A 21,784-nucleotide genomic window follows, 5' to 3' on the forward strand; every position below is an offset into this window, starting at 1 on the left:
GGTCTCATATTTTTGGCTTCAGTGAAGACCTGACAGGTTTAGAGAGACTAGCTGTGTTCGAATGCTCTGACTGAGTAAACCGTATTAGAAACTGCATGAGAACAGTCAAAATAGCCAGACCTGCTGCTGAAAATCTTAGACCCTTCCAGGAAGATAGTAGTGATGACCATTGAAAGAATTCTAAGGTTCCCAGAATGAGTAGACTAGCCCAGGCGGTGACAACCTGTTTACACATACTAGTGTCAGTTCCACAGACAATAATCTTACTGAAGAAACTGGTGCAAAGTGAGGCAGAAGTGAAGACTGTATGAGATATATCTGCATTTGCTCCAGGAGACCACGTGATATGTTAATGTTATTTCCAGAGCAGGATTTTTGTATTTCGGAGCAATTTGTACTGGAATTGTTTATCCTCTGTGCCAATCAGGGGAGGAAAACACAACTTAAATTGCTTTGTAAATAAACGTTCTGCTCCGGTAAATAACATTTTCCCTCAGATAGTTTAAGAAGTAGTTTAGATTTCAACTTGGCCAAACCATATAAGAACTCGAACTTCTTTTCAAGTAAACTCAAATTACAGACTAATCAAACTGACTTGGCCCAACCAAAGATTTTTTTTAGTAGCATAAGGTATTGTATATTTTGCAATATACGTTGTACATAAGAATCAGAAAGAGAGATTTGAGGGAAGAGGGTACAACACATAATGTGGCTACTGTTCAACCATACGTATCTTACCACAAGAGACTTCATTGGTCGGCCAATTTCATGCAATTCACCATCACTAAAACTGTCATCATCTTTATGCTTGTCGAGCAGCTTGTCCTAGTTATCCAAATGATCCAGAGCAGAAAATCAGCATAAGCTAGAAACAAATTTTTGGTTAAATTATACATATCAGTTAGGAAAGGGACAGCGTGTTACTATTAACAAGTGCGAGTGTACAATAACACACCCTATGAGTTAGCATTTGTGTGCTAAGATAGGCCAAGTAGCACCTAACACTTACTAACTGTGTAGAATACTTAAGTTCTACATAATGTTATCATCAAGCAAACCATGTAGCCATAGTTAGGAAACATGTTGCAATCAAAAGGTGCAGGATAAGCATCCTCTTAAGCAGGTCAATGCAAGAGAAAGAAAAGCATCACCTTAACCAAGAAGTCATCTTTACACCACTGTGCAACAGCTTCATTCGTTTTCGGCAAATCTTTCATTAGATGGCGCTTGATGTGAACATGCACCTGCAACAAAGAAAAGTTTAGAACTGATAGAAATGGAAAATGAACTTCAGTATTCATAGACTTCAGTCATTATTTATATCTTCAGCCACCGAGCTGTATTCATCAGAATTTTGCAGGACATCGTTCAATTATCAACCATTATTGTAAAACATCATACTTAGTGGAGTATACTGAGTTTTATTGCCAAATTAAGCATAATATATAACCCTAGAATATTAACAAACTGCTTTCATTATTTCAACTGTTTAAGGATCGCAACTTACAACAGAAGGTTGCCCCTTTAAAAGTCTAAGCATTGTAGGCGGGGGCGAGTCTTTGGGGAACGCAAATGTTAGATCATAGATGGCTGGTACAAATTCACGCATCTGATTTACTGCTGCAACAAAACCCTGAAAATAATGTGCGCGTTTGGGAAATCTTAAAATAAGTAACTTACCACTTAAAATGAATACGTGAATTATAAGTGATAAGTAGAAGAATACTTACAAGTTAAATACGTATTTGGATAATTTTACTTATATAGTAAAATTAGATTTTAGTGCACATTCCAGTAAATGAAAGGAACTTAAAGTAATCTCATCTTAACAGTATGATTAATAAGTTAACAAGTGTCTATGATGTGGTGACAGACTTGTGAAAATCATCGAAATGTTTTATCTTCTGTTTCTGCAGCAGCAATGTAAGCAGCATTGTCCTATATCTTGAACACTATTTGACTCAATATGGTCATGTCTAATAGATCTTTAAACATTTCTCTAATCCAACTCAAATCATACTAATAATTCTACATACTAATTATAAAGCCATCCTAAATCCAAAAAGTTTTAGAACAACAACAAACATCACATAATATCTTAGTTACTAACAAAAAAGGGAAGCAGATATCCATTCATCCTTCACTACATGATGTTACAGAACTACTCTCCTTTTATACGTGCTTACTCTTGGGACATTAACACATGACCCTGCTAAATGGTCGAAAACTTCCATTTAAATGAAACTTTCTTTCCATAAACAAATTAGAAAAGATGATTACACAATATTAAGCTGAATTGCAAGGCACTAATATACACAACTGAGTTAACTAGTATGTAACGGAAAACAAACATCATGGTACTTCCATTTGTTGGAAGTAAAATCAGTATATCTACAAACAAAGCAAGAAAGTAAAAAAATAAGCCACTATACAACATGCAGAATATATATGTGCTTAGAATTCGAAGGATAGTTGTTAAAAATGAGAAACAAAGTATACTACCAAGAAATTTAAATCAAATTAAAAACAAAAACACAGTATCTCAGATTAACAAGACATACGATTAAGCACTGCAAGCTTTAAAAATGATTTGAAGAGATTTGAAAAGTGGAACATGAGGAAGAAGAAGAATCCTAATTCCTAACCTTCGTTCTTGGAATCAGAACATTCCTAGGAGTAGGCAATCCCATTGAAGATGCATATTCCTGAGCGGCTAAAAGTTTCGCCTGTGTAAAGCGAGTACCCTCAACGAAAAGCCACAGCCAAAAAGCACAAGGGAAATCCTTTAGGCGCTGAAACCCAGCCTACCAAAAAGCAGAACAGCACTTACAACTCTGATAAATATCAATTAAAGAAAATGAGAAAAACTTGCATCTAATATTCTAATAGCATGCATTTAAGTTATCGTGATCTATAACAATTTATTCATACCTTGAGAGTTTTTTCATCCTTTTCCCAACTCCTTTCTAAGAAGATAGCCCCAGAAAACCATATTGACCAACCCACAACCTGTACAAGTTGGCACATAACAATCAAAACTCAACAATTCTAAAAATAAACAGGTGTTCACGGGCAATATACAAAACACCTAGCATGCAAAAATTAAAAACTTAGAAAGAAGTCAATTAAGTAGTAGTTTCAAAAGCTTAATCTTTGCAAGCTAGCGAGTCAACAATCATGCTTTTCTCTCACTACCTCACTTTCAGAAGCCTACAAAATCCTACTTACTCGACCACCCTGAGCATCCAGAAAATATCAAAATAGCTAAATAAACTTCACTGATTAATATGGGTGCAATAAAGATCTACATTTAACATCCCCAGGCAGCATAAATTTCAAATAATATAAAAACCATGTTTTCTAAAATGCTGTCCACGCCATAGCTGAATTGATGTCACTTACGGGAAGGTATCTTGCTGCTTTCTTTGTCACAGCAAACGAACTACCAAGGCAACCAGCTCGCTGTTAAAAAGAAGAAATGGTTCCAACAGAGCATATAAAATGTTAGACTTGAAAATGTAAATAAAAATCACTCTTAAGATTAGACAGTGCTGGCCTGCTGCTGTTCTATATTTTCAATTCTGAAATGGAACATATATCACATTGTTCTACTATTGCTGCTCACTCAACTATAATCTAGCACAGAGAAAATATAACCTATCTTGACATTTCTCTAGAGTCTAGAGATTCACATGCATATGGATAATGAAAGTTTAGATGTAGGAACCTGAGCCAAAATCCAGCCGACCAACCAGTCAATATCACTTCTGTGGTTGCATATGACTAGTGCATGTTCTTTCCCTGAAATATTTTTTACATCTTAAATAGCTCTTAGTACCACCAAAAAGATGCAAACACCTTGCACAAACCAATATTAGATCTTACCCATCAACTGGAATGTTTCCGCATCTGCATACACCTCAATCTGCAAATATAATCATTTTATTAACCACAAAGGAACTGGAATGAGATCTGTACCTTGGTATTCAAGAGAATTAGCTTGGAAAATGATAGATTGCACAAGTAATATTATGTACCTTAACGCCAGCCCACCAGTCAGCAAGCCAAACAAATTCCAGCCACAACAGTTCTACAACCACTTTGTTGATCCTTACATATGCTTTCTTGGAAAATGGCCACACAGTTATGAAGAAAAATGCCTAAATAACATACAATATCATTGTTATTTTCTCTGTCAAATACATGTACTTACTCCATTCCTATTCGTATAATTAAATATACAATTTTTTTTATCATAACTGGTCTTTGCTCTAATTCTATAATCAACACTTAATTATCTGCTCCAATTCAGCCATACCCCTAACAGTTCAAGCATATATATGAACAGTTCAATATACTATGCTCTTATTAAGTTCCTCTAAAAGACTAGTATCGAGAGTCTCAAGTTAGCCTCTCGAGTAAAGAGGAGTGTCAAATATAATACGTTAAACCGCTAAAGAGGAAAACAAAGTTGATTATAATTTTTGAAAATGTTGAAAGCTATAAATCATACTTGTGATTTTGGTATAGACCAAATTGTACTTTTGTCAAGAAAAGAAAAAAAACAGTTCACATTAAAAAACAAGGATTGCAGAACTAAATTGTTTTAGCCTTTTAGGGTACATCACTGATCACTCAAAGTTCATCAACATGCAGTTAAATCCCCTTGAAAACCCACTATAATCCTTACACTATTGCTAACTGATAAATAAATTACTATTGCAAATCACAAATTATAACATAAAATAAGCAAGCAATGCCTGAATGAGATTAACAAGTAATCCTGAGCAAAAGAAGATAGTCCCCAATGGCACCACATAAGCTGCTGTTGGAATAGCCATGGCTTATTAAGAATAAATTTCAGAGTTCAGAGAGATTGAGAGAGAGAGAGATTTGCAGCAAATAAAGAATGATGCATTGATATGTGTGCAGCAATTAAGGTGGCTGCCTGATACAATCCAAAATACCAACAGCTGTCCACTTCACCATTTATATTGACTTTTGAGCGCCCGTTAAGTACACTGTACAGGTGTGCATGCTTATTACTATAACTTTCAATTATTTCATACCTGAAATTTGATGGACTTCAAATTGGTACTATATTCGAAGCTGGGTTATATCCTGGCTATGGAGGAAAAATCTTTTCATGACAGAGTTCATGATATTTGGTAAACAGATGATTTATGGGTCGAAGAGTGGAAAACACCCCAATAGGATCATATATTTAACACTCGAAAGTTCATCACCGGCGTCCATCTTTAGTGCATTAATTACCTTTAGTGTCTGATGATATTTGTTGAGTAACCTGCGCCCATCTTTTGGGGGCATTAATTATCTTTAGTGTCCAAAATAAATTGTGAGAATGTTGGGGTGGCTTGGAATTGAACCTTAGTTCTCCTGCCAGCCTAGCTCTGATACCATGTTGAGCAATGAAGGCCCCAATAGGATCATATATTTAACAATATTATTTTCCATTTTCACCTTACAATTATAAAAAGTTTGGCCCACAATACCTAATATCACATATCTATAAAAATGTTCTGGACCGAGGAGCTATCATTTATCTGTCTGAAAAATTGATGTATGGGAATCAAAGTCGGTTCATCAAATAATACAGTACTTCCTATGTCACAGTATATGAATTTCAAATTTATCGCACATTTGTTAAGGATGCTGAGTACCGCACCTACTTTCTTAGTATTTTGCATACAAACCCCGATATTAACCTGTTATTGCACATTAGTAAGAATGAAGAGCGTAACTTTTAGCAATTGGTACGGGGAACAAGTTAAAAAGGTGTGACAGATGTGAGTTTCTTAAGAAACCTGTTGATTCCCTGATTCCCTTCCGAAACCATAACTAGACAATAATTTCACAAAGTCCACGAGAATACGTCTAATTGGAAATGGAGGAATGCAGCTCGCTACATTCCCAATTACAGGTCATATGAAGAACAGACTGACATCACATGCGCAACATACAAGGACATGGTACACTATGAGCACGGGGGATACAAATTTTCAGGCCATGTTAGCCTCTTCATCCTCTGAACTTTTTATCCTTTTTACCCTCTTTGCAATCAGATAACTAGGCTCTGTGTCTCGGACTGTTTAGTCGTTTGGTTTACCAGAAGTTGAAGCAGTAACTGATTTCGAGCAAGGTTAGCAAACTTTGAAGCAGTAAAACAATTGGAAGCACCTAAAGTGCATAGCTTGGCTGATATAGTGACAACCACTCGAGGACGATATAATGCTTAATATACTCTAAGACAAGTACAATGCTAACCAAGCTAACAGAAGTAAATAAAAAGGACTGTAAAAGAGGCCTGTATCAGCCTTTTGATTCTGGAGCATACCGGCAAAACAACTTTTGTTAGGAATCTTTTATTCATGTAAATTATAGCGTAATTCGCATATGAAATAAATTTTTACATAACATTATGACTGGATTAAACATTAAATTACCTCTAATAATTCGATATGGTCCTTAAAAAATACTCCCTTCCCCCTGTGAAACACTTAAAAGACGACCTCCGCCCCCCATCCAAGGACCACAGGGAGTTTCTTCTACAAATTTCAATTTTGCTTCAAAAATCTCTGTATCATCAACATTGTCAACATCCATGAGACTAGACAAAGAAGCTTTGAAACGGACATCAAAATGGCGAGAAGGACCAGACTTCTTATAGTAAGCACGAAGAGGAGCTACGAGTACATAGTCAGTACCCTTTGTCATGTTGAAGTGCTTAATGGCACGGGAAGACATCTCACCAAGCTGATGATTGGTTAACATTGCACTCACCGAGTAGTCGAGGAAAACACCGTCAGATTTATAAATACATTTATGAGGATGAAAACCAACGTTCCAGCCAGTAACACGGGGATTTTTGAAAACTTTTTTAACGACCTCAAGTCGAATTTGACATTTGATGCTTGCTTGAAAAGTCTCAACAATAGAGGTTTTGGCAACAGTTGCATCACAATCATAATCATAACGATGACGAACACCGCCAAGTTTAGACTGATAACGAAGTATAAAAGTATTTGTGGCAATCGCTGCACTTGGCTTGCATGAACCATCCTCATTGTTCTTCTTCTTTACCTCTACCACATGACTTGGCTTGCATGGAACATCCAGCTCCTCCTTCTTCTTCTGCTCTTTTTCGTGCCCGAAAGACGCTTCCCAATTGAATATACCCTTTTTTTCTTCTTTTTCAATATTGCTTCCATTGAGGCAAGAAAATAGAGAAGGAGTCTCGTCATCTGGTACAAGTTTCAGTTGATCTGGTTCTTCTTCTCCAAGTTTGCGTTGCTGCCACGGTACCCACTTGCCATGTTTGGGAAAAGGTTGCCAGTTATGTGCCATGCTAGCGTAACTGTGTGTCTCGATTTTGATCGGAGGAGGAAGATCAGTTGAGGTGTACGTAAATAAATCTCATCGGTGTTTCATTTGAGCCCAACTCACGTTATGCAGGAGAGAGGATATCAGTTGTGTTTTACTTGTTCAGTTTATATTCAGTACTTGTTCCCTGTTTTATAAGTTATCAAGCATATATTAAAAAAAAAGCATGAGTTCTTCTGATTTTTTTCAAGTAATTGACGAGTCTTATGGTTCAAATCCTGATACTGGTTTCCAGGAGTTGATCAGCCCCCTGGTTGGTTACATTTGGGTTTATAAATTTCAATCAGAATTTAAACCAAACAAAAAATAAGCAGGTTGAGGAGTACAGATTACATGCAAAGGGATGTGAAGACATCCTTGTACAAATAAATTATAATTTATAACACTGATCTGATTCTTACAATGTCATGAAAATAGATTGTTCCAGAAAATTGAAAATACATCAAAAGCTCGAGATTAAAACAAACATACTCATTCTTCATTAATCTTTACTAGTTTACGATCGTAAATTATCCTCATATATAGAACCATGATGTTAAGAAAGAAATAGCAACAGATGAGGCAGACGGTATTGGCGAGAGCTTGGGACAACACAACATATATTCCGCTGACAAAAGTCAACATCATTGCAACAAGAGGAAGATTATTGAGCACACTTGATTGATTATTGAGTAATGACACTTTCCTTAGATCTTTATACGTCGACGCCATGAAGTAGTAAAATAAAGAAGTTGTTGACAGCATCAAAGCTAAAGCATCTGATAACACAAATGCTTTAAAGGCAGTCTTTTTGGAAAGAAGAGCTAATCCTTGATCTGGTTCCCCACTTTGATGGTATCCTCCGGGCATTGTAAATCCTACCGTAAAAGTTACCGTAGTTATAAGTGCAGTGACTACTATCTGGGTGTTGGCCATTTGTCTATAATGTTGAAGATCCTCTTTCACCTTCTCCTTCTTCTGTTGAATCTCTTCTTCAATTAACCATTTCTTAGTGTTATTAGTAGAAGATAGTTGGGGGATAAACTATCCCCCAATTTCTATGCTATAGATCAATAACAATTTCTGACAGAAAAATCATATAAAATCACATGAATAATGCACTTTTAGTATCATATTTCATCATTATCAATCTTTTATAATATTTACAGTATATCATTTTCATTCCATCACTATATAATCAGTTAAATCTAAAAGGTAGTAATGTTTCTTTCTATATTAAAATATAAATTTCAGACTTGATATAATGCAATAGTTAATTATGTAATGAATTACTCAAGATCTGGAACACATATTTTCATTTCTACATTACATAATGCATACCTCTGTCACGCCTTATACTAGCAGCCTGCAGTGCAATTTGACCTTTATTGCTAATTGTATCTGCAGCATCATAAGATTTACAGAGTAGTTTGACAATGTCGCTGTACCCATTTTCGGCCGCTATGTAAATTAAAGACTTAAGATCATTAGTTTTACTGGAACGTCCATGTTTATATGCCGGATCTTCCTTGAGTATTAACTCAACCGCGTCTCGGTTATTTACATGTACGGCCAATTGTAAGACATTGTAACCATTCTCGTCAGTGCTATTAAATACAGCTTCAAAGCTATTATATTCAGCATCCTCGGAACAAGCTGAACGACGAGCTGCATTGATGAGTTCAGAAAGAACGTCTCTATCTTCGTACTTTGCTGAAAGTCAATTACACAGGTATTACATTTTTGGATTATTTATCTTATTTGTCCAAAAGAATTTCTATATAATTTAACCTCTTACCGAAACGAACAATATAAAAGGCATCTAACATTTTTAGTGGGTTTATAGTTGTTAAAATTTATAAATTTATGCCATTAAAATTTTAGTGGATAAGATGTATTATAATCAGTGCACACATACCTTTGCTGAAGTTCTAAAATAACAGGATGCAAAGCAGTTGTACCATGCGGACCATCTAAAGATGGAGCTGTGCAAGCTTTACAGATGACCTTTACTATGTCGTAGTACCCCAGTTTGGCAGCAAGGTACACCGGAGTTTCATCATTATGGTTCTTATTATGTCTATCACCTCGATCAGCTTCCACTAACAGCTTCGCAACATCCATGTGACCATTGGAAACTGCGAGGTGTAAAGCAGTGTTCGTGTTGTTATTAGGTTGCCTTACAAAAGCTTCAAACGAACTAAGTGCATTATGTCGATCATTAACTAAAAGCTTGGCTTCTTTAATCAGGATCTCAACAACTTCAGTGTGTCCATGATCTGCTGCAAGGTGAAGTGCAGTTTGCTGAAATGCATCAACCATGACCAGAAGATTTTTCTGTGCAAACTTTGTCAGAATTAATCGCACGCGTTCTGCATTTCCACACATGGATTCAATGTGAAGGATGGTCATGTCGTCTTTGCTCAGTCTATCAGCTCTCTTCCTCAGTACGGCCATGGCTTCAGTATCTTCAGCAAAAGCATTGGCATACAGAGTATCTAGATCCATAGCTGTATATTATTGAATGGATATTGAAAAGAGATGGAACTCCAGATAGCAAACAAGTGATGAGGTTAATGATACATATTGTACAAAGGTTGACTATATATATATCCCACGGCTTTGGACATCAGATCCGCTTACTACGGCGTAAAATAGATTAAATTAACATGCATCAGTTAAATTCAACTCTCGTTTGTCTAAACAATCAAGTAACAATTATAAAATGACTTCAAAATTAGTCATTTCACAAGTCATACTTGTAAATAATTTTGTCGTATATGATTACAATATTTGCCGCACCTAACAATCTTTATAGTTAATAAATAATTATACAACAAACAATGTATTAGTACTCAAATAATGCATTAGTCACGTACGTCTTGATTAAATTAGTGTTCATTTGCTCACCATATGTTCAGCAATGACGTTGGCCGTTGGGATGGCTAAGTGATTAAGAATTCATTTTTATTAGGGCGCAGGGGTGATATTAGTTTAGACAATTTGAAATTGAAGTGATCGCAAAGTCGGGACTTGGGTTCAGTTCACTAATTTATGCAGGGAAAGAGAAGCTTTAATTGAAAATTTAGAACTGGAATATTTGGATGGGTATAATTATATTACGCGTGTAATAATAATACTAATAGGGTATAAGTAACATGGTTAGGGCCCAACTCAAATTTAGGTTGAGGCAGGCTCAGCTGGTGGACCAAGGCCCCCCTCACCCAAAGCAATCAAGTGAAGAGATCCAAGCTCAGGGTCACCCCAGCACGAGGATCATCTCCCAGTCAGGATCCAACCCAAGACCAGAATCATCTCACAGCCAGGATTCAACCCGGGGCCAGGATCACCTCCCAGCTAGAAGCCAACCCAGATAGGGCAGACCCAAGGGGGGGTCCCAACAAGCACATGCACACCCCACAACCCACCAAGGAGGGGCACGTGGGCACGTGACCGTGACGGCGACAGATATCAACAACTAACATCTCAGACAAGCATGGTGCGTGTCAGCGTACCGTTGGGGCATTCTAAAGGCGGTACTTACCTAGACACGTGTACGCAATCAATACAAGTATACCAATGTTCCAGTGGTCGAGGAGCACATGACTAACCTAACAAGCAATGAGTTGGTTGAAGCAATGAGTTGGCTGAAGCAATCAGTCTCTACATAGAGGAGCAAGCCCGAGCTCAGATAGAATATGAACAAGAAGATGACCACGAAGAGTCCGGGGACTCTCAGCAATCTAGGAGATCTGTCTTCGAACGAATCGGGGCCAAGGGAAAGAAAAATCAGAAAGAGCAAAGTAAGAAAGAGACAGAAGCAACCAGGAAGAAGAGGTTGGAAGAAATGAGAAAACAGATAAGGAGAGAAGAAGAAGCAAAGCTTGAGCTGAAGATTCAAAAAAGAATGCAGTTAGAAGAGAAGAGGCTCCTAGCTAAGGCCAAAGGCAAGAGGACCTAGAGGGACCCCACCCCCGAGGTCATTACTGACGATGATGGGGAGGTGTAGAAGGACCTGAAAGATATGATCTACGAACTTCAAAGAAAAATGGAGAAGGACTCTGGAATGGAGATTGGGGAAACTCTAACACCTTTTAGCCATTCTTTAGAGGTCATCCCCCGACAGAGAAACCTCAAGCATTACAACTTTGATTCTTTTGACGGATTGGGGGATCCAGAAGAGCACTTGAATTATTTCGAACAAATTGCACAAATATACTACTACAACGACTTAACAAAATCCAAGTTCTTCACCTCGACTCTCAGGGGGGCTAGAGGTGGTTTAGCAGGATCCCATATCGAAGCATCCACAGCTGGAAAGACTTTCGCGGAGCCTTCCTCAGGAGGTTCAGAGCAAACAAGACACATGAGCTTCACATGTGCCATCTCGAAACTATACGCTAGTATGACAACGAAACTCTCTCTGCCTACATGAGGCGCTTCCAGGAGGCAATAAACAAGATCTCAAACTTAGACGAGCGGGAGGAACTAAGCATATTCCGGAGAAACCTGGATCTAGAACACAATGAAAGGTATATTGTAGAGCTCATCAACAAAGAGCCACAAAGCCTAGGTGCTGCCTATTCTATGGCAGCCAGATTCATCAAGGAAACTGATGTGCTCCAGGCTATGAGGATGACCCGGAACGGGGGATCCAGGAGCAAGAACTCTGATGACCGACCGAAAAGGGATTACCATCAGGATAAAAAGTTTAAGCAAAGCCAACAAGCCCAACAGACCAATGTGGTCCTGAACACTCCAATATTCCAGAGACCGGGTCCTAAGACGGAATCTAAAAGCAACCCCGGGCCAAATAGGCAAGCCAGGGAGCCTAAGCAGGAGCCAGATTGGACCCCGCTGAACAAGACCAAGGAGGAGATACTAAAAGAGATCAAAGGCAAGCCATTTTATTATCCATCAAAGCCCATACAGACTCCCCTGGAAAGCCGGCCTTACAATAGACAATATGATTATCATGAAACGCATGGGCACAAAACTGAGAATTGTTTGTCTCTCAAATACTTCATTGAAGACCAAGTCAAGAAGGGTAACCTAAATCAATACATCTCCCGGGATACCAATCAGAAAGAAGAAAGACCAATGAGAGGAAAGAATGTAATGAATGTAGTCCTGGGAGGCTCTCATTCACCCCCCCCCCCGGAGCCCGGACTCAGGAGATGAGGTATTCTCTATCTAATCCTTCCCGGAGATGGTAATTTCATTCAGCAGCAAGGATTATGAAGGGTTCAATCCCAACCACAATGAAGCTTTGGTAGTAACACTTGATATCTTTGACAATGAGGTGAGGAGGATGCTGATAGACAATGGCTCTTCGATAAACATTCTCTTCAAGCATACTGTCGATCGAATGAAGCTAGGAAGTGTCCGCTCGAACGAGTGCCGGGAGGACCCCCTCTATGGGTTCGGGAATAACTTGGTCCTGATCCAGGGAACCTTATACCTGCTGGTGATATTCGGATCAGCTCCAAACCAAGTCACCCATGTGATAAAATTCTATGTGATTAACACTCTCTCATCCTACAATGGAATAATTGGTCACTCAGCTCTAACCAGGATACAAGCAATCACCTCGATATCACACCTGAAAATTAAATTCCCAACTCCAACGGGGATAGGAGAAGTTAAGGGAGACTATGAGGTCACTGAAAGATGCTATAGTCAGGCCCTCATCATGACCGAAACTCACCAAGACAACAAGAGGAAGGCCACAGTCCTTCAAAAGCAGCAAAACATTAAGAAACACCGCCCCCACTCAAGGGATGTTGAAAGAAGAGAAGTACAAGTCATAGAATCCAAAATGGATCCAAAAGCAGCCAAGCCAGGCTCAGAAGAGCCAGAAAGTAACCAAGTCATAGTAGAGATTAAAGTGAACCCAGGTACCACCCAGAGTAATCCCACTATGCAAGCAACCAACCCTGAAATAAACGAAGTAAGGGAAATCAACCAAGAAAAGATGGCAGCCAAGGGTCAAATCTAAATGAAAAAGAATATTGAAGCCCGGATCCAGAAATTGGTATCAAACCAGGATCAAGCCAAGATCGAAGCCGCAGTAGAAACAAAAATTTTTTTGATTGATTAGAGCAATCCTTCTAAGAAGGTAAAGATAGGATTCGGACTTGGAACTACCTTCGGAGAAGAACTAGTATCATTGCTTCGAATGTACGCTGATATATTTTCCTGGAGCCCGAGAGACATGTCTGGGTTGGAAGAATCCATAGCAATGCATAGCTTGGATGTGGCCCAGCTGTAATGAACCTAAATGGTTCAGCTCGGGTCGGTAACCGTATGCCTAAGATTCTATCTGACTCCACTTTTAATTCTTGACGATATCGAACTGGAACAACCTGTTCTTCCTGAAGACCCTGATTCAAGGCCAAAGGATTTCCCGCCGCTACCATATAGTATTCATCTTTACCTGGTGATAAATAAAGCATCTGTGCTGATCCTCAGAATTCTCATAAAACGGGCTTTCTAGAGATCCCCAACGACCAATCTTCGCATGAATTGCTAAGAATGCTATCAATTCATTGAATTGACTTTCCAGAGAGGAAACCAGTTAAGCAAAAGAGAAGAAACTTTTCCCCAGAAAGGCAGAGAGCAATAGACGAAGAAGTTGAGAAACTACTCAAAGCTGGGATCATATGCGAAGTCAAGTGCCCAGAATGGTTGGCCAGCGTGGTTATGGTAAGGAAAGCAAATGGGAAATGGTGAATGTGTGTCGACTACACCGACTTGAATAGTGTATGCCCGAAGGACCCCTACCCCCTGCCAAATATTGATCAACTGATAGACGCCACATCCGGGCACGTCATGCTAAGTTTCATGGACGCCTTTTCGGGTTCACAAGCATCCCAGGTCACATAGAAGATCTAAAAGAATGCTTTGACAATTTAAGAAAATACTCATTAAAGCTGAATCCGGAAATATACACATTTGGAGTGGGGGCAGGAAAATTTCTAGGATTCATGATCAGCAACCGGGGAATTGAAGCCAACCCAGAGAAAATAAAAGCAATCCAGGAGATGAAGCCTCCTAAGACCCAGAAGAATGTTCAGAAACTAGCAGGGTCCTTGGCAGCACTTAGAATATTCATCTCAAAGCTAGCTGAGAGATGCCTACCTTTCTTTGACCTATTGAAAGGAGAAACCAACAAAAGGGAAGTCAATTGGAACCCAGAATGCCAAAGCGCATTTGAAGAAATCAAAAAGTATCTCTCCCAGCTACCAATCTTAACCAAAGCCCAACCCGGAAAGGCCATATTCCTCTACCTATCAGCAGGAGCCCAGGCAGTTGGAGCAGCACTGATCAGGAAAGAGAATGGCAAACATCAACCAGTTTACTATATAAGCCAAGTACTAAAAGATGCGGAGACCCGATACCCAAGGCTAGAAAAGTTTATTTTTGCATTAGTCACGGCATCCAGAAAGCTCATATATTATTTCCAAGGATGGGAGATCCGGGTCGTGGCTAATCAACCCTTAAGGAAGATAATACACAAGCCAGATGTCTCAGGAAGGCTGGTAAACTGGGCAGTCGAGCTGAGTCAGTTCAATTTGAGTTTCATTCCAAGAACAACTATTAAAGCCCAAACACTCGCTGATTTCATCATAGAATGTAACTTTCCAGAAGATGAGCCCAGGCCCATAAACATTGACCCAGAGAGCAGCAAGGATCATAACCCGGGAGCCTGGGCCCTCAAAGTTAATGGATCTTCAACGAACGAAAGGTCAGGAGCAGGGCTCATTTTAAAGAGCCCAGATGGCTTTACAATTCAAACTGCATCTCCTTTGGCTTTTCAGCAACAAACAACCAGGAAGAGTATGAAACACTGATAGCAAGATTGAGGCTAGCCAAGACCCTCCGGATCCAGGACCTTAAAATCTACAGCGACTCTCGGATTGTAGTAAAGCAAACAAACGATAAGTACATAGCCAAGGATCCAGTTTTAGCCAAGTACCAGGCTCTGGTCCAAAGCTACCTTGCCTCAATACCACGAAGTCAAGTCCTACAAATCTGTCAAGAAGAGAATTCGGAGGCAGATACCCTGTCCAAGCTGGTTCAGAATTTATCAGACCTAGATTGCTCTGTCTACTTCGAAGAATTACAAAAGCCCAGTATAGAATCTGAAGAGGTGATGGAGATAGACAACAACCCAAATTGGATGACTCATTTCATCAACTACCTGAAAAAGGGAGAACTACCAGAAGACAAAGGGAAGGCTCAAAGATTAAAAGATAAGGCAGCAAAGTTCTTCTTTGAAGAAGGAATACTCTATCGCTGGACCTTCTCCTCACCTATCCTGAAATGTGTTGGCCCAACGGAGGCAGAATATTATTTAATGAAAGTACATGAAGGGATATGCGGAGATCACCTGTCTGCGAAGGCCCTGGCTCACAAGATAATAAGGCAGGGTTACTACTGGCCAACGATCCACCGAGATGCAAGTGACTTTGTGAAACAATATAAACAGTGCCAGATCTTCAGCAACGTATCATGGGTAAGCCCAGTCCTACCCTCGTCAGTCATATATCCAATCCCCTTCGCTATTTGTGGAATAGATATCATGGGACCCTTCCCCCGGGCCAGAGGAAACCTGAGATACCTATTAGTCTCAATCGACTATATGACTAAGTGGGTGGAAGCAAAGGCAATGAGGACAATAAACCAGCAGGATTGTATAAAGTTCATGGATATGAGATTCAGAATCCCAAGAGTCTTAGTATCGGATAATGGGTCATAGTTTGTTGGGTCAGAATTTGAATCCTATCTCCAAGAGAGGGGCATCAAACATAGGAAATCGTCAGTAGCCTACCCTCAAGGAAATGGTCAAGTGGAAGTAACAAACCGGATCCTTCTTCGAGGCATCCAGAAGAGGCTGCTAGAAAGCAAAAACAAGTGGCCAGAAGAATTTCCCAATGTGCTATGGACCTACAGGACAAGTCCACGGACAAGCACAGGCGAAACGCCTTTCAAGCTAGCTTACGGAACTGAAGCAATGCTGCCCATCGATGTAGGATCCCCCTCTCAATGAGCAATCAACTTTGATGAAGTAGCCAATGAGGAGGGGCTCAGAACAAATATTGAGTTAATTGATGAGGTCCGAGACCAGGCTGTCACAAGGATGGAAAAGTATAAGGAGAAAACTAAGGAACACTTTAACAAGAAGTCCAGGGTCAAGAACTTTCAAGTTAGAGACCTGGTACTTTGAGACACGGAAGCTTCAGATCCAACCAATACTGGAAAGCTGATTCCCAAGTGGGAGGGGCCTTACAAAATCAAAGAAGTATTAAGGCCAGGAACTTACAACCTGATGAGCATGGATGAATCCGAGATCCTGAACACCTGGCATGAACTCAGGCTCAGAAAATTCTATCAGTAGAGAAAGTAACAAAAAGCAACCAAAAACTTGTAACCCAGGGAAAGCAACCAATCCATGAATCAACATTTTATATAAAGAAAATTTCAAATCAATGAAAAGAATTTTCCTTTTCCAGCCAATTTTTATTTTAACAATTATTGTAAACAAAGCATACTTCAATCCGGCTGAGCAATCACACCCGGATTAAAAGCAAATATTACAAGCAAATATCAATCCGGATATGGTGTCATACCGGATGGTCGCCTCTTCAAAGTCATACACATCACTTGCCCTGAACTCGGCAGTGATCGCCTTTTTGCTTATGTTCTCCTTAGCAGCCAGATCAGCTTTCAGTTTCTCCACCTCCTGGGCAAAACCATCAGCCCGGGCCTTTTCCTCCTTCAGCTGTCCCTTCAATCCGGACTCCACAGTCCTGAAGCCCTCCCGGGCCTCATCCTGCTCGTCCTTCGGGTTATCAGCCCTCATCTTCTCAGCCCTAGTCTTGTTGTTGGCCTCCCGGACCTCGGTAAAAGCTATATTAGAGCAAATGGCTATGGCACTCCCCACCCGAAGGAAGAAAAAGAAAAACAATTCAGTAAAGGAATATAATCTGGCTAGAAAACAAAAGACTCTTCAAAATTTACCTATCCCCATTGCCCGGTAACCCTCTTAAAGATAGCAGCCATACCGGAACCCTCTACCTCATCCCAATCCTCCTCAGCAGAGATATCCGACATGAACCCGGCTAGCTTCACCAGGGTCTTAGTCCCAACCTTCACTGGATTCCCATCTGGGCCCTTTCCTTCCGAATCACAAGCGACCCGGCCGGAGACGATAGTTTTTCCCCGAGGGGGCTTAACCGGGACACTCTTCCTTTTCTTCCTAGGGGGATCATCATCATCCGGGATATCCTGAATACCAGGCTCAGAGTCACCAGGCTCGTGTCCCGGATCAAGGACATTCTGGGGAGCAGACGATTCGACCCCACCCACAATATCAGCAGACCTGGATCCTGGTCCCGGGGCCCCTTTGGTTGTCTTGAAAGCCAAGCCCAGGCTGTTAAAAGCAGCATCAGAAGCAGAGGAAGACATGATTCCAATAAAAGCAGGGTTGAAATGCGGCAAACCTAAAAGGAGAAATGGAAAACTCGAGTCAAAAACCCAAATACTGACACCAAGGCCCGGAACAACATATACAGCACATAATCTGGATCAAGCAGATAGCAAAGTCTATGAAGAAAATTCTACAAGAAAAAATAGACATGATCCGGAACAACATATACACACATAATCCGGATCAAGCAGACATCAAATTCTATGAAGAGACAGGGTCTGGATGAACATATGTAGTGAATGATCCGGATCAGGCAGACAGAAAAAGAAAAAGTTCAACAAGTAAAACAAAGAGCATGATCCGGATCACTATGGACACCCAACAATCTGGATCAACAATATCAGATATTCAAATAAAGCAACCAAAATAAATATAATGCATGAAAGATCCGAAATAGTGTTAAACATAACAACCCGGACTAGTAGAAGACTTACAACCGAGTTTAAAAAGCAACTTGTGATTCATGAAGGTATCCCGGGTCGGCTGGAATCCGAGAGAATCACAAAATGCCCTCATCTGAGTCAAAGCCTGCCCTTCCAGAACGGCAGTCTCAAACTTGGTCTGGATACCCTCCATTGTAAAATAAGGCAAATAGGCCAGGTCAAACCCCTTCACCATGATAATCTCCCCATTCCAGTACTTCAAAGAGGTCTGGTGTATAATGGTCTTGGCTCTACCCGGGCCATATCCACACTACGAGGCCCGGAACCTAATCTCATAAAAAGATTTCTAGCTAGACTTTGACAGATAGAAAATCTGGTGAAAAAGTTTCAGGGTAGGCAAAAATCCGGATTTATTACAACAAGCTATGAACCAGGTCATAGACTTAATCTCATTCGGGGTGATCTGCATGGGGGAGATCTTGTAAACATGTTTGCAGAGGTGCTTGATGAAAATATGGCAACGGGGACTCCACCTGGATTTAAGGTGCTCCAATCAAACCGGGACAAATCCATCCTCCGGGCGGTGATAGATCCTCTCGTGCGGTTCCAGCCACCTCCACTCGATATCAGGAGTCAACTGGAATGCGGCCCTGACAGCTTCGTCCATCTCAGCCGGGTCGGCCTCGGCATAAGGATCCTTTAACTGGTAATGATCCCGACTGATAGGGAACTCGGAAAAGGCCCTCTCAAGCGCCTCTTGGTTATGTACCCCGGGGGAGACCATCTCTCTGCCTCTCGTACCTAACTCTTCCATAAAAAAAATACTATTTTCAATATCTGGGGACTTAGTGATGAAATGGTATTTTACATTAGTCCAGTAGCCCTCATAAGTAAAGGGGACGGAGTTTTCCGGGAGCCTCTTGTACCGAAATTTGCTAATTATCTCGGCGGAAGCAAAGGCCTTTTTACCCATCTCGATCCGGGTCTGTGTTTTCTTAGACGAATCAGGATCACTCTCCTCACTGGAACAACTCGGGTAGCAGTTGAAAGCTCTTCTAGGAAGCCGCTTGACCCGGACTATATACCTATTAAAATCAAGGTGAGTTAGTCTGGGCTCCTACAGTTTTTAAATCTTTTTGCTAAGCGGTCTGGATCAAGCACGTTATGTTAGTTCTATCATAACCTACCAATCCGGAACGCTAATGCAAGTCCAACCCGGAAAAACATCAACGATCCTGATCATCTATAATAAGAAAACAAAAACAAGCCCTCACGCAATTCCAGATTCAACTCCAACCCCGGTAACAAAAAGCGACCAAGAGCCCAAATCTGGGCCTGTAAGCCAAACCTGGATCTAAAAAACATAAATTTAAACTTAAACAACCTTATACATGCAATTTATAATGATGTGAACGGACCTAGATCCGGGTTGTACACCCCCTACCCGGATCATAACCAAAACCCTTCAACACAAACAGCTTTACCAAAAATCAAACAGCAAAAAATGTACTTTTCGCATATACTTACATGCATTTTCACCAAGAACATCAAGAACACCTTACCCAAACCCAGAAAATCAACCCCAAAACCAAGAATTACGAACAAAAACCGAACTAAAAACACCCAAAAACCCACAGATCTAAACATATATAGCCACAAACCAATCATATCCGCCACAAAATCAAACTAAAAAGGCTGATTTATACTACCAATTCGCGGATGAAGAAGCCAAATGAAGCATGCATAACTCGAAGTACAGGAAAAAGAAAGGGTATAAGAGAATCTTACAAGTCAATCGGAGATGATTGAAGCAAACGGCAAGACACAGCGGCGCAGTGACAAGACAAATCAACCAAGAACACGGGCCTTCGAAGAAAAGCAAGAGAGATTAGGAAGAAAACAGGAGGTTGTTCAGTTTTTTGGGAGAATAAAAAATAAGAGAATGAAGACCCCATCCTTTTATAGAGGGACGGAGAGGGAACCGCCCTGCCACATGGTAGACCGGGACTGGTGAAGAAAGCAGTTACAAAAAAAAAAGAAAATAAAAAATAATATATATACATGTATGTATGTATACATAAAAGCCCCTTTAAACCACGTAATGATTATGGGGCGAGTTTCAAGGACTATTAACTGCCCCATAATTCAAAATCGTGGGGGGAAACTGAAAAGACGTTACAAATTCCCTATTTATTCAGAATCCACAGCCTCCTACCCGGATCAATGACCTCTACCCAGATCCTTGGCAATCCGGATACGTATCCTCAAGAAGCAAAAAAAAATTCCCTAGGCAACCACTTTCTTTTACCTGAATCCGGATTGATCTCTTCAACACCAGACCCGAATTGGGGGGCAAGAAAGAAGCAGAATTTTTTCAAAGGCAGCCACTTTCTTTTACCTTAATCCGAATTGGTCTCTTCAACACCAGACTCGGATTGGGGGCAACAAAGCAGCTGAAATTTTTCTAAGGCAACCAATTTCTCGTACTTCAATCCGGATTGGTCTCTTCAACACCAGACCCGGATTGGGGGGGCAAAAAAGAAGCTTAAATTTCTCAAAAGACAATCAATCTCTCCTACTTTAATCTGGATTGGTCTCTTCAATACCAGACCTGGATTGTGGGCAACAAAGCAGCTGAAATTTTTCTAAGGCAACCAATTTCCCCTACTTCAATCCGGAGTGGTCTCTTCAACACCAGGCCCAGATTGGGGGCAAAAAAGAAGCTTAAATTTCTCAAAAGACAACCAATCTCTCCTACTTCAATCCGAATTGGTCTCTTCAACACCAGACCCGGATTGGGGGGCAACAAAGCAGCTGAAATTTTTCTAAGGCAACCAATTTCTCCTACTTCAATCCGGAATGGTCTCTTCAACACTAGACCCGGATTGGGGGGCAAAAAAGAAGCTTAAATTTCTCAAAAGACAACCAATCTCTCCTACTTCAATCCGGATTGGTCTCTTCAACACAAGACCCGGATTGGGGGCAAGAAAGAAGCTGAAATTTTTCCAAGGCAACCAATTTCCTCTACCTTAATCCGGATTGGTCTCTTCAATACTAGACCCGAATTGGGGGGCAACAAGGCAACTGAAATTTTTCTAAGGCAACCATTTTCCCCTACTTCAATCCGGATTGGTCTCTTCAATACCAGACCCGGATTGGAGGCAAAAAAGAAGCTTAAATTTCTCAAAAGATAACCAATCTCTCCTACTTCAATCCGGATTGGCCTCTTCAACACCAAACCCGGGTTGGGGGTAAGAAAGAAGTTGAAATTTTCTAAGACAACAACAGATACATAACACTTCTCTATTCCCTCATCCAGAAAATCTGCATAAGGGAGTGGGGGAAATGATAGGGTATAAGTAACCTGGCTAGGGCACAACCCAGATCTAGGGTGAGGCAGTCTCAGCTGGTGGACCAAGACCCCCCTCACCCATAGCAATCAAGTGAAGAGACCCAGGCTCAGGGCCACCCCAGGACCAGGATCATCTCCTAGCCAGGATCCAACCCAAGACCAGGATCATCTCCCAGC

General features: G+C 40.5%; 3 protein-coding genes across 4 annotated transcripts; 1 reads left to right on the plus strand and 2 right to left on the minus strand.

Moving 5' to 3' along the window:
• Positions 1 to 4: 4 nt before the first annotated feature.
• On the minus strand, positions 5 to 4,896 carry LOC141721451 (1-acyl-sn-glycerol-3-phosphate acyltransferase PLS1-like). Of its 2 annotated transcripts, XM_074524379.1 has the most exons (11): positions 4,761 to 4,896; positions 4,038 to 4,160; positions 3,886 to 3,925; positions 3,728 to 3,801; positions 3,403 to 3,462; positions 2,932 to 3,009; positions 2,646 to 2,804; positions 1,508 to 1,633; positions 1,152 to 1,244; positions 739 to 825; positions 5 to 223 (listed from the first exon to the last, which is right to left on the minus strand). In XM_074524379.1, the coding sequence occupies exons 1-11, from the start codon at positions 4,839 to 4,841 to the stop codon at positions 5 to 7; spliced, it is 1,140 nt and encodes a 379-aa protein (XP_074380480.1). In that variant the 5' UTR covers positions 4,842 to 4,896. The 2 variants fall into 2 exon arrangements, with proteins under 2 accessions (XP_074380480.1, XP_074380481.1); XM_074524380.1 differs by lacking the exon at positions 1,508 to 1,633.
• A 3,788-nt stretch (positions 4,897 to 8,684) lies between these two features.
• On the minus strand, positions 8,685 to 9,939 carry LOC141717274 (uncharacterized). Its single transcript, XM_074519365.1, has 2 exons — positions 9,299 to 9,939; positions 8,685 to 9,093 (listed from the first exon to the last, which is right to left on the minus strand). The coding sequence occupies exons 1-2, from the start codon at positions 9,886 to 9,888 to the stop codon at positions 9,078 to 9,080; spliced, it is 606 nt and encodes a 201-aa protein (XP_074375466.1). The 5' UTR covers positions 9,889 to 9,939; the 3' UTR covers positions 8,685 to 9,077.
• Positions 9,940 to 12,589: 2,650 nt separating this feature from the next.
• Positions 12,590 to 14,112, plus strand: LOC141719978 (uncharacterized). The gene is made up of 2 exons (XM_074522340.1): positions 12,590 to 13,277; positions 13,946 to 14,112. Exons 1-2 carry the CDS (start codon positions 12,590 to 12,592, stop codon positions 14,110 to 14,112), a joined length of 855 nt encoding a protein of 284 aa, XP_074378441.1.
• The last annotated feature ends 7,672 nt before the right edge of the window (positions 14,113 to 21,784 follow it).

Source organism: Apium graveolens, chromosome 4, assembly GCF_009905375.1.
Source record: "Apium graveolens cultivar Ventura chromosome 4, ASM990537v1, whole genome shotgun sequence".
Taxonomy (NCBI): Eukaryota; Viridiplantae; Streptophyta; class Magnoliopsida; order Apiales; family Apiaceae; genus Apium; species Apium graveolens.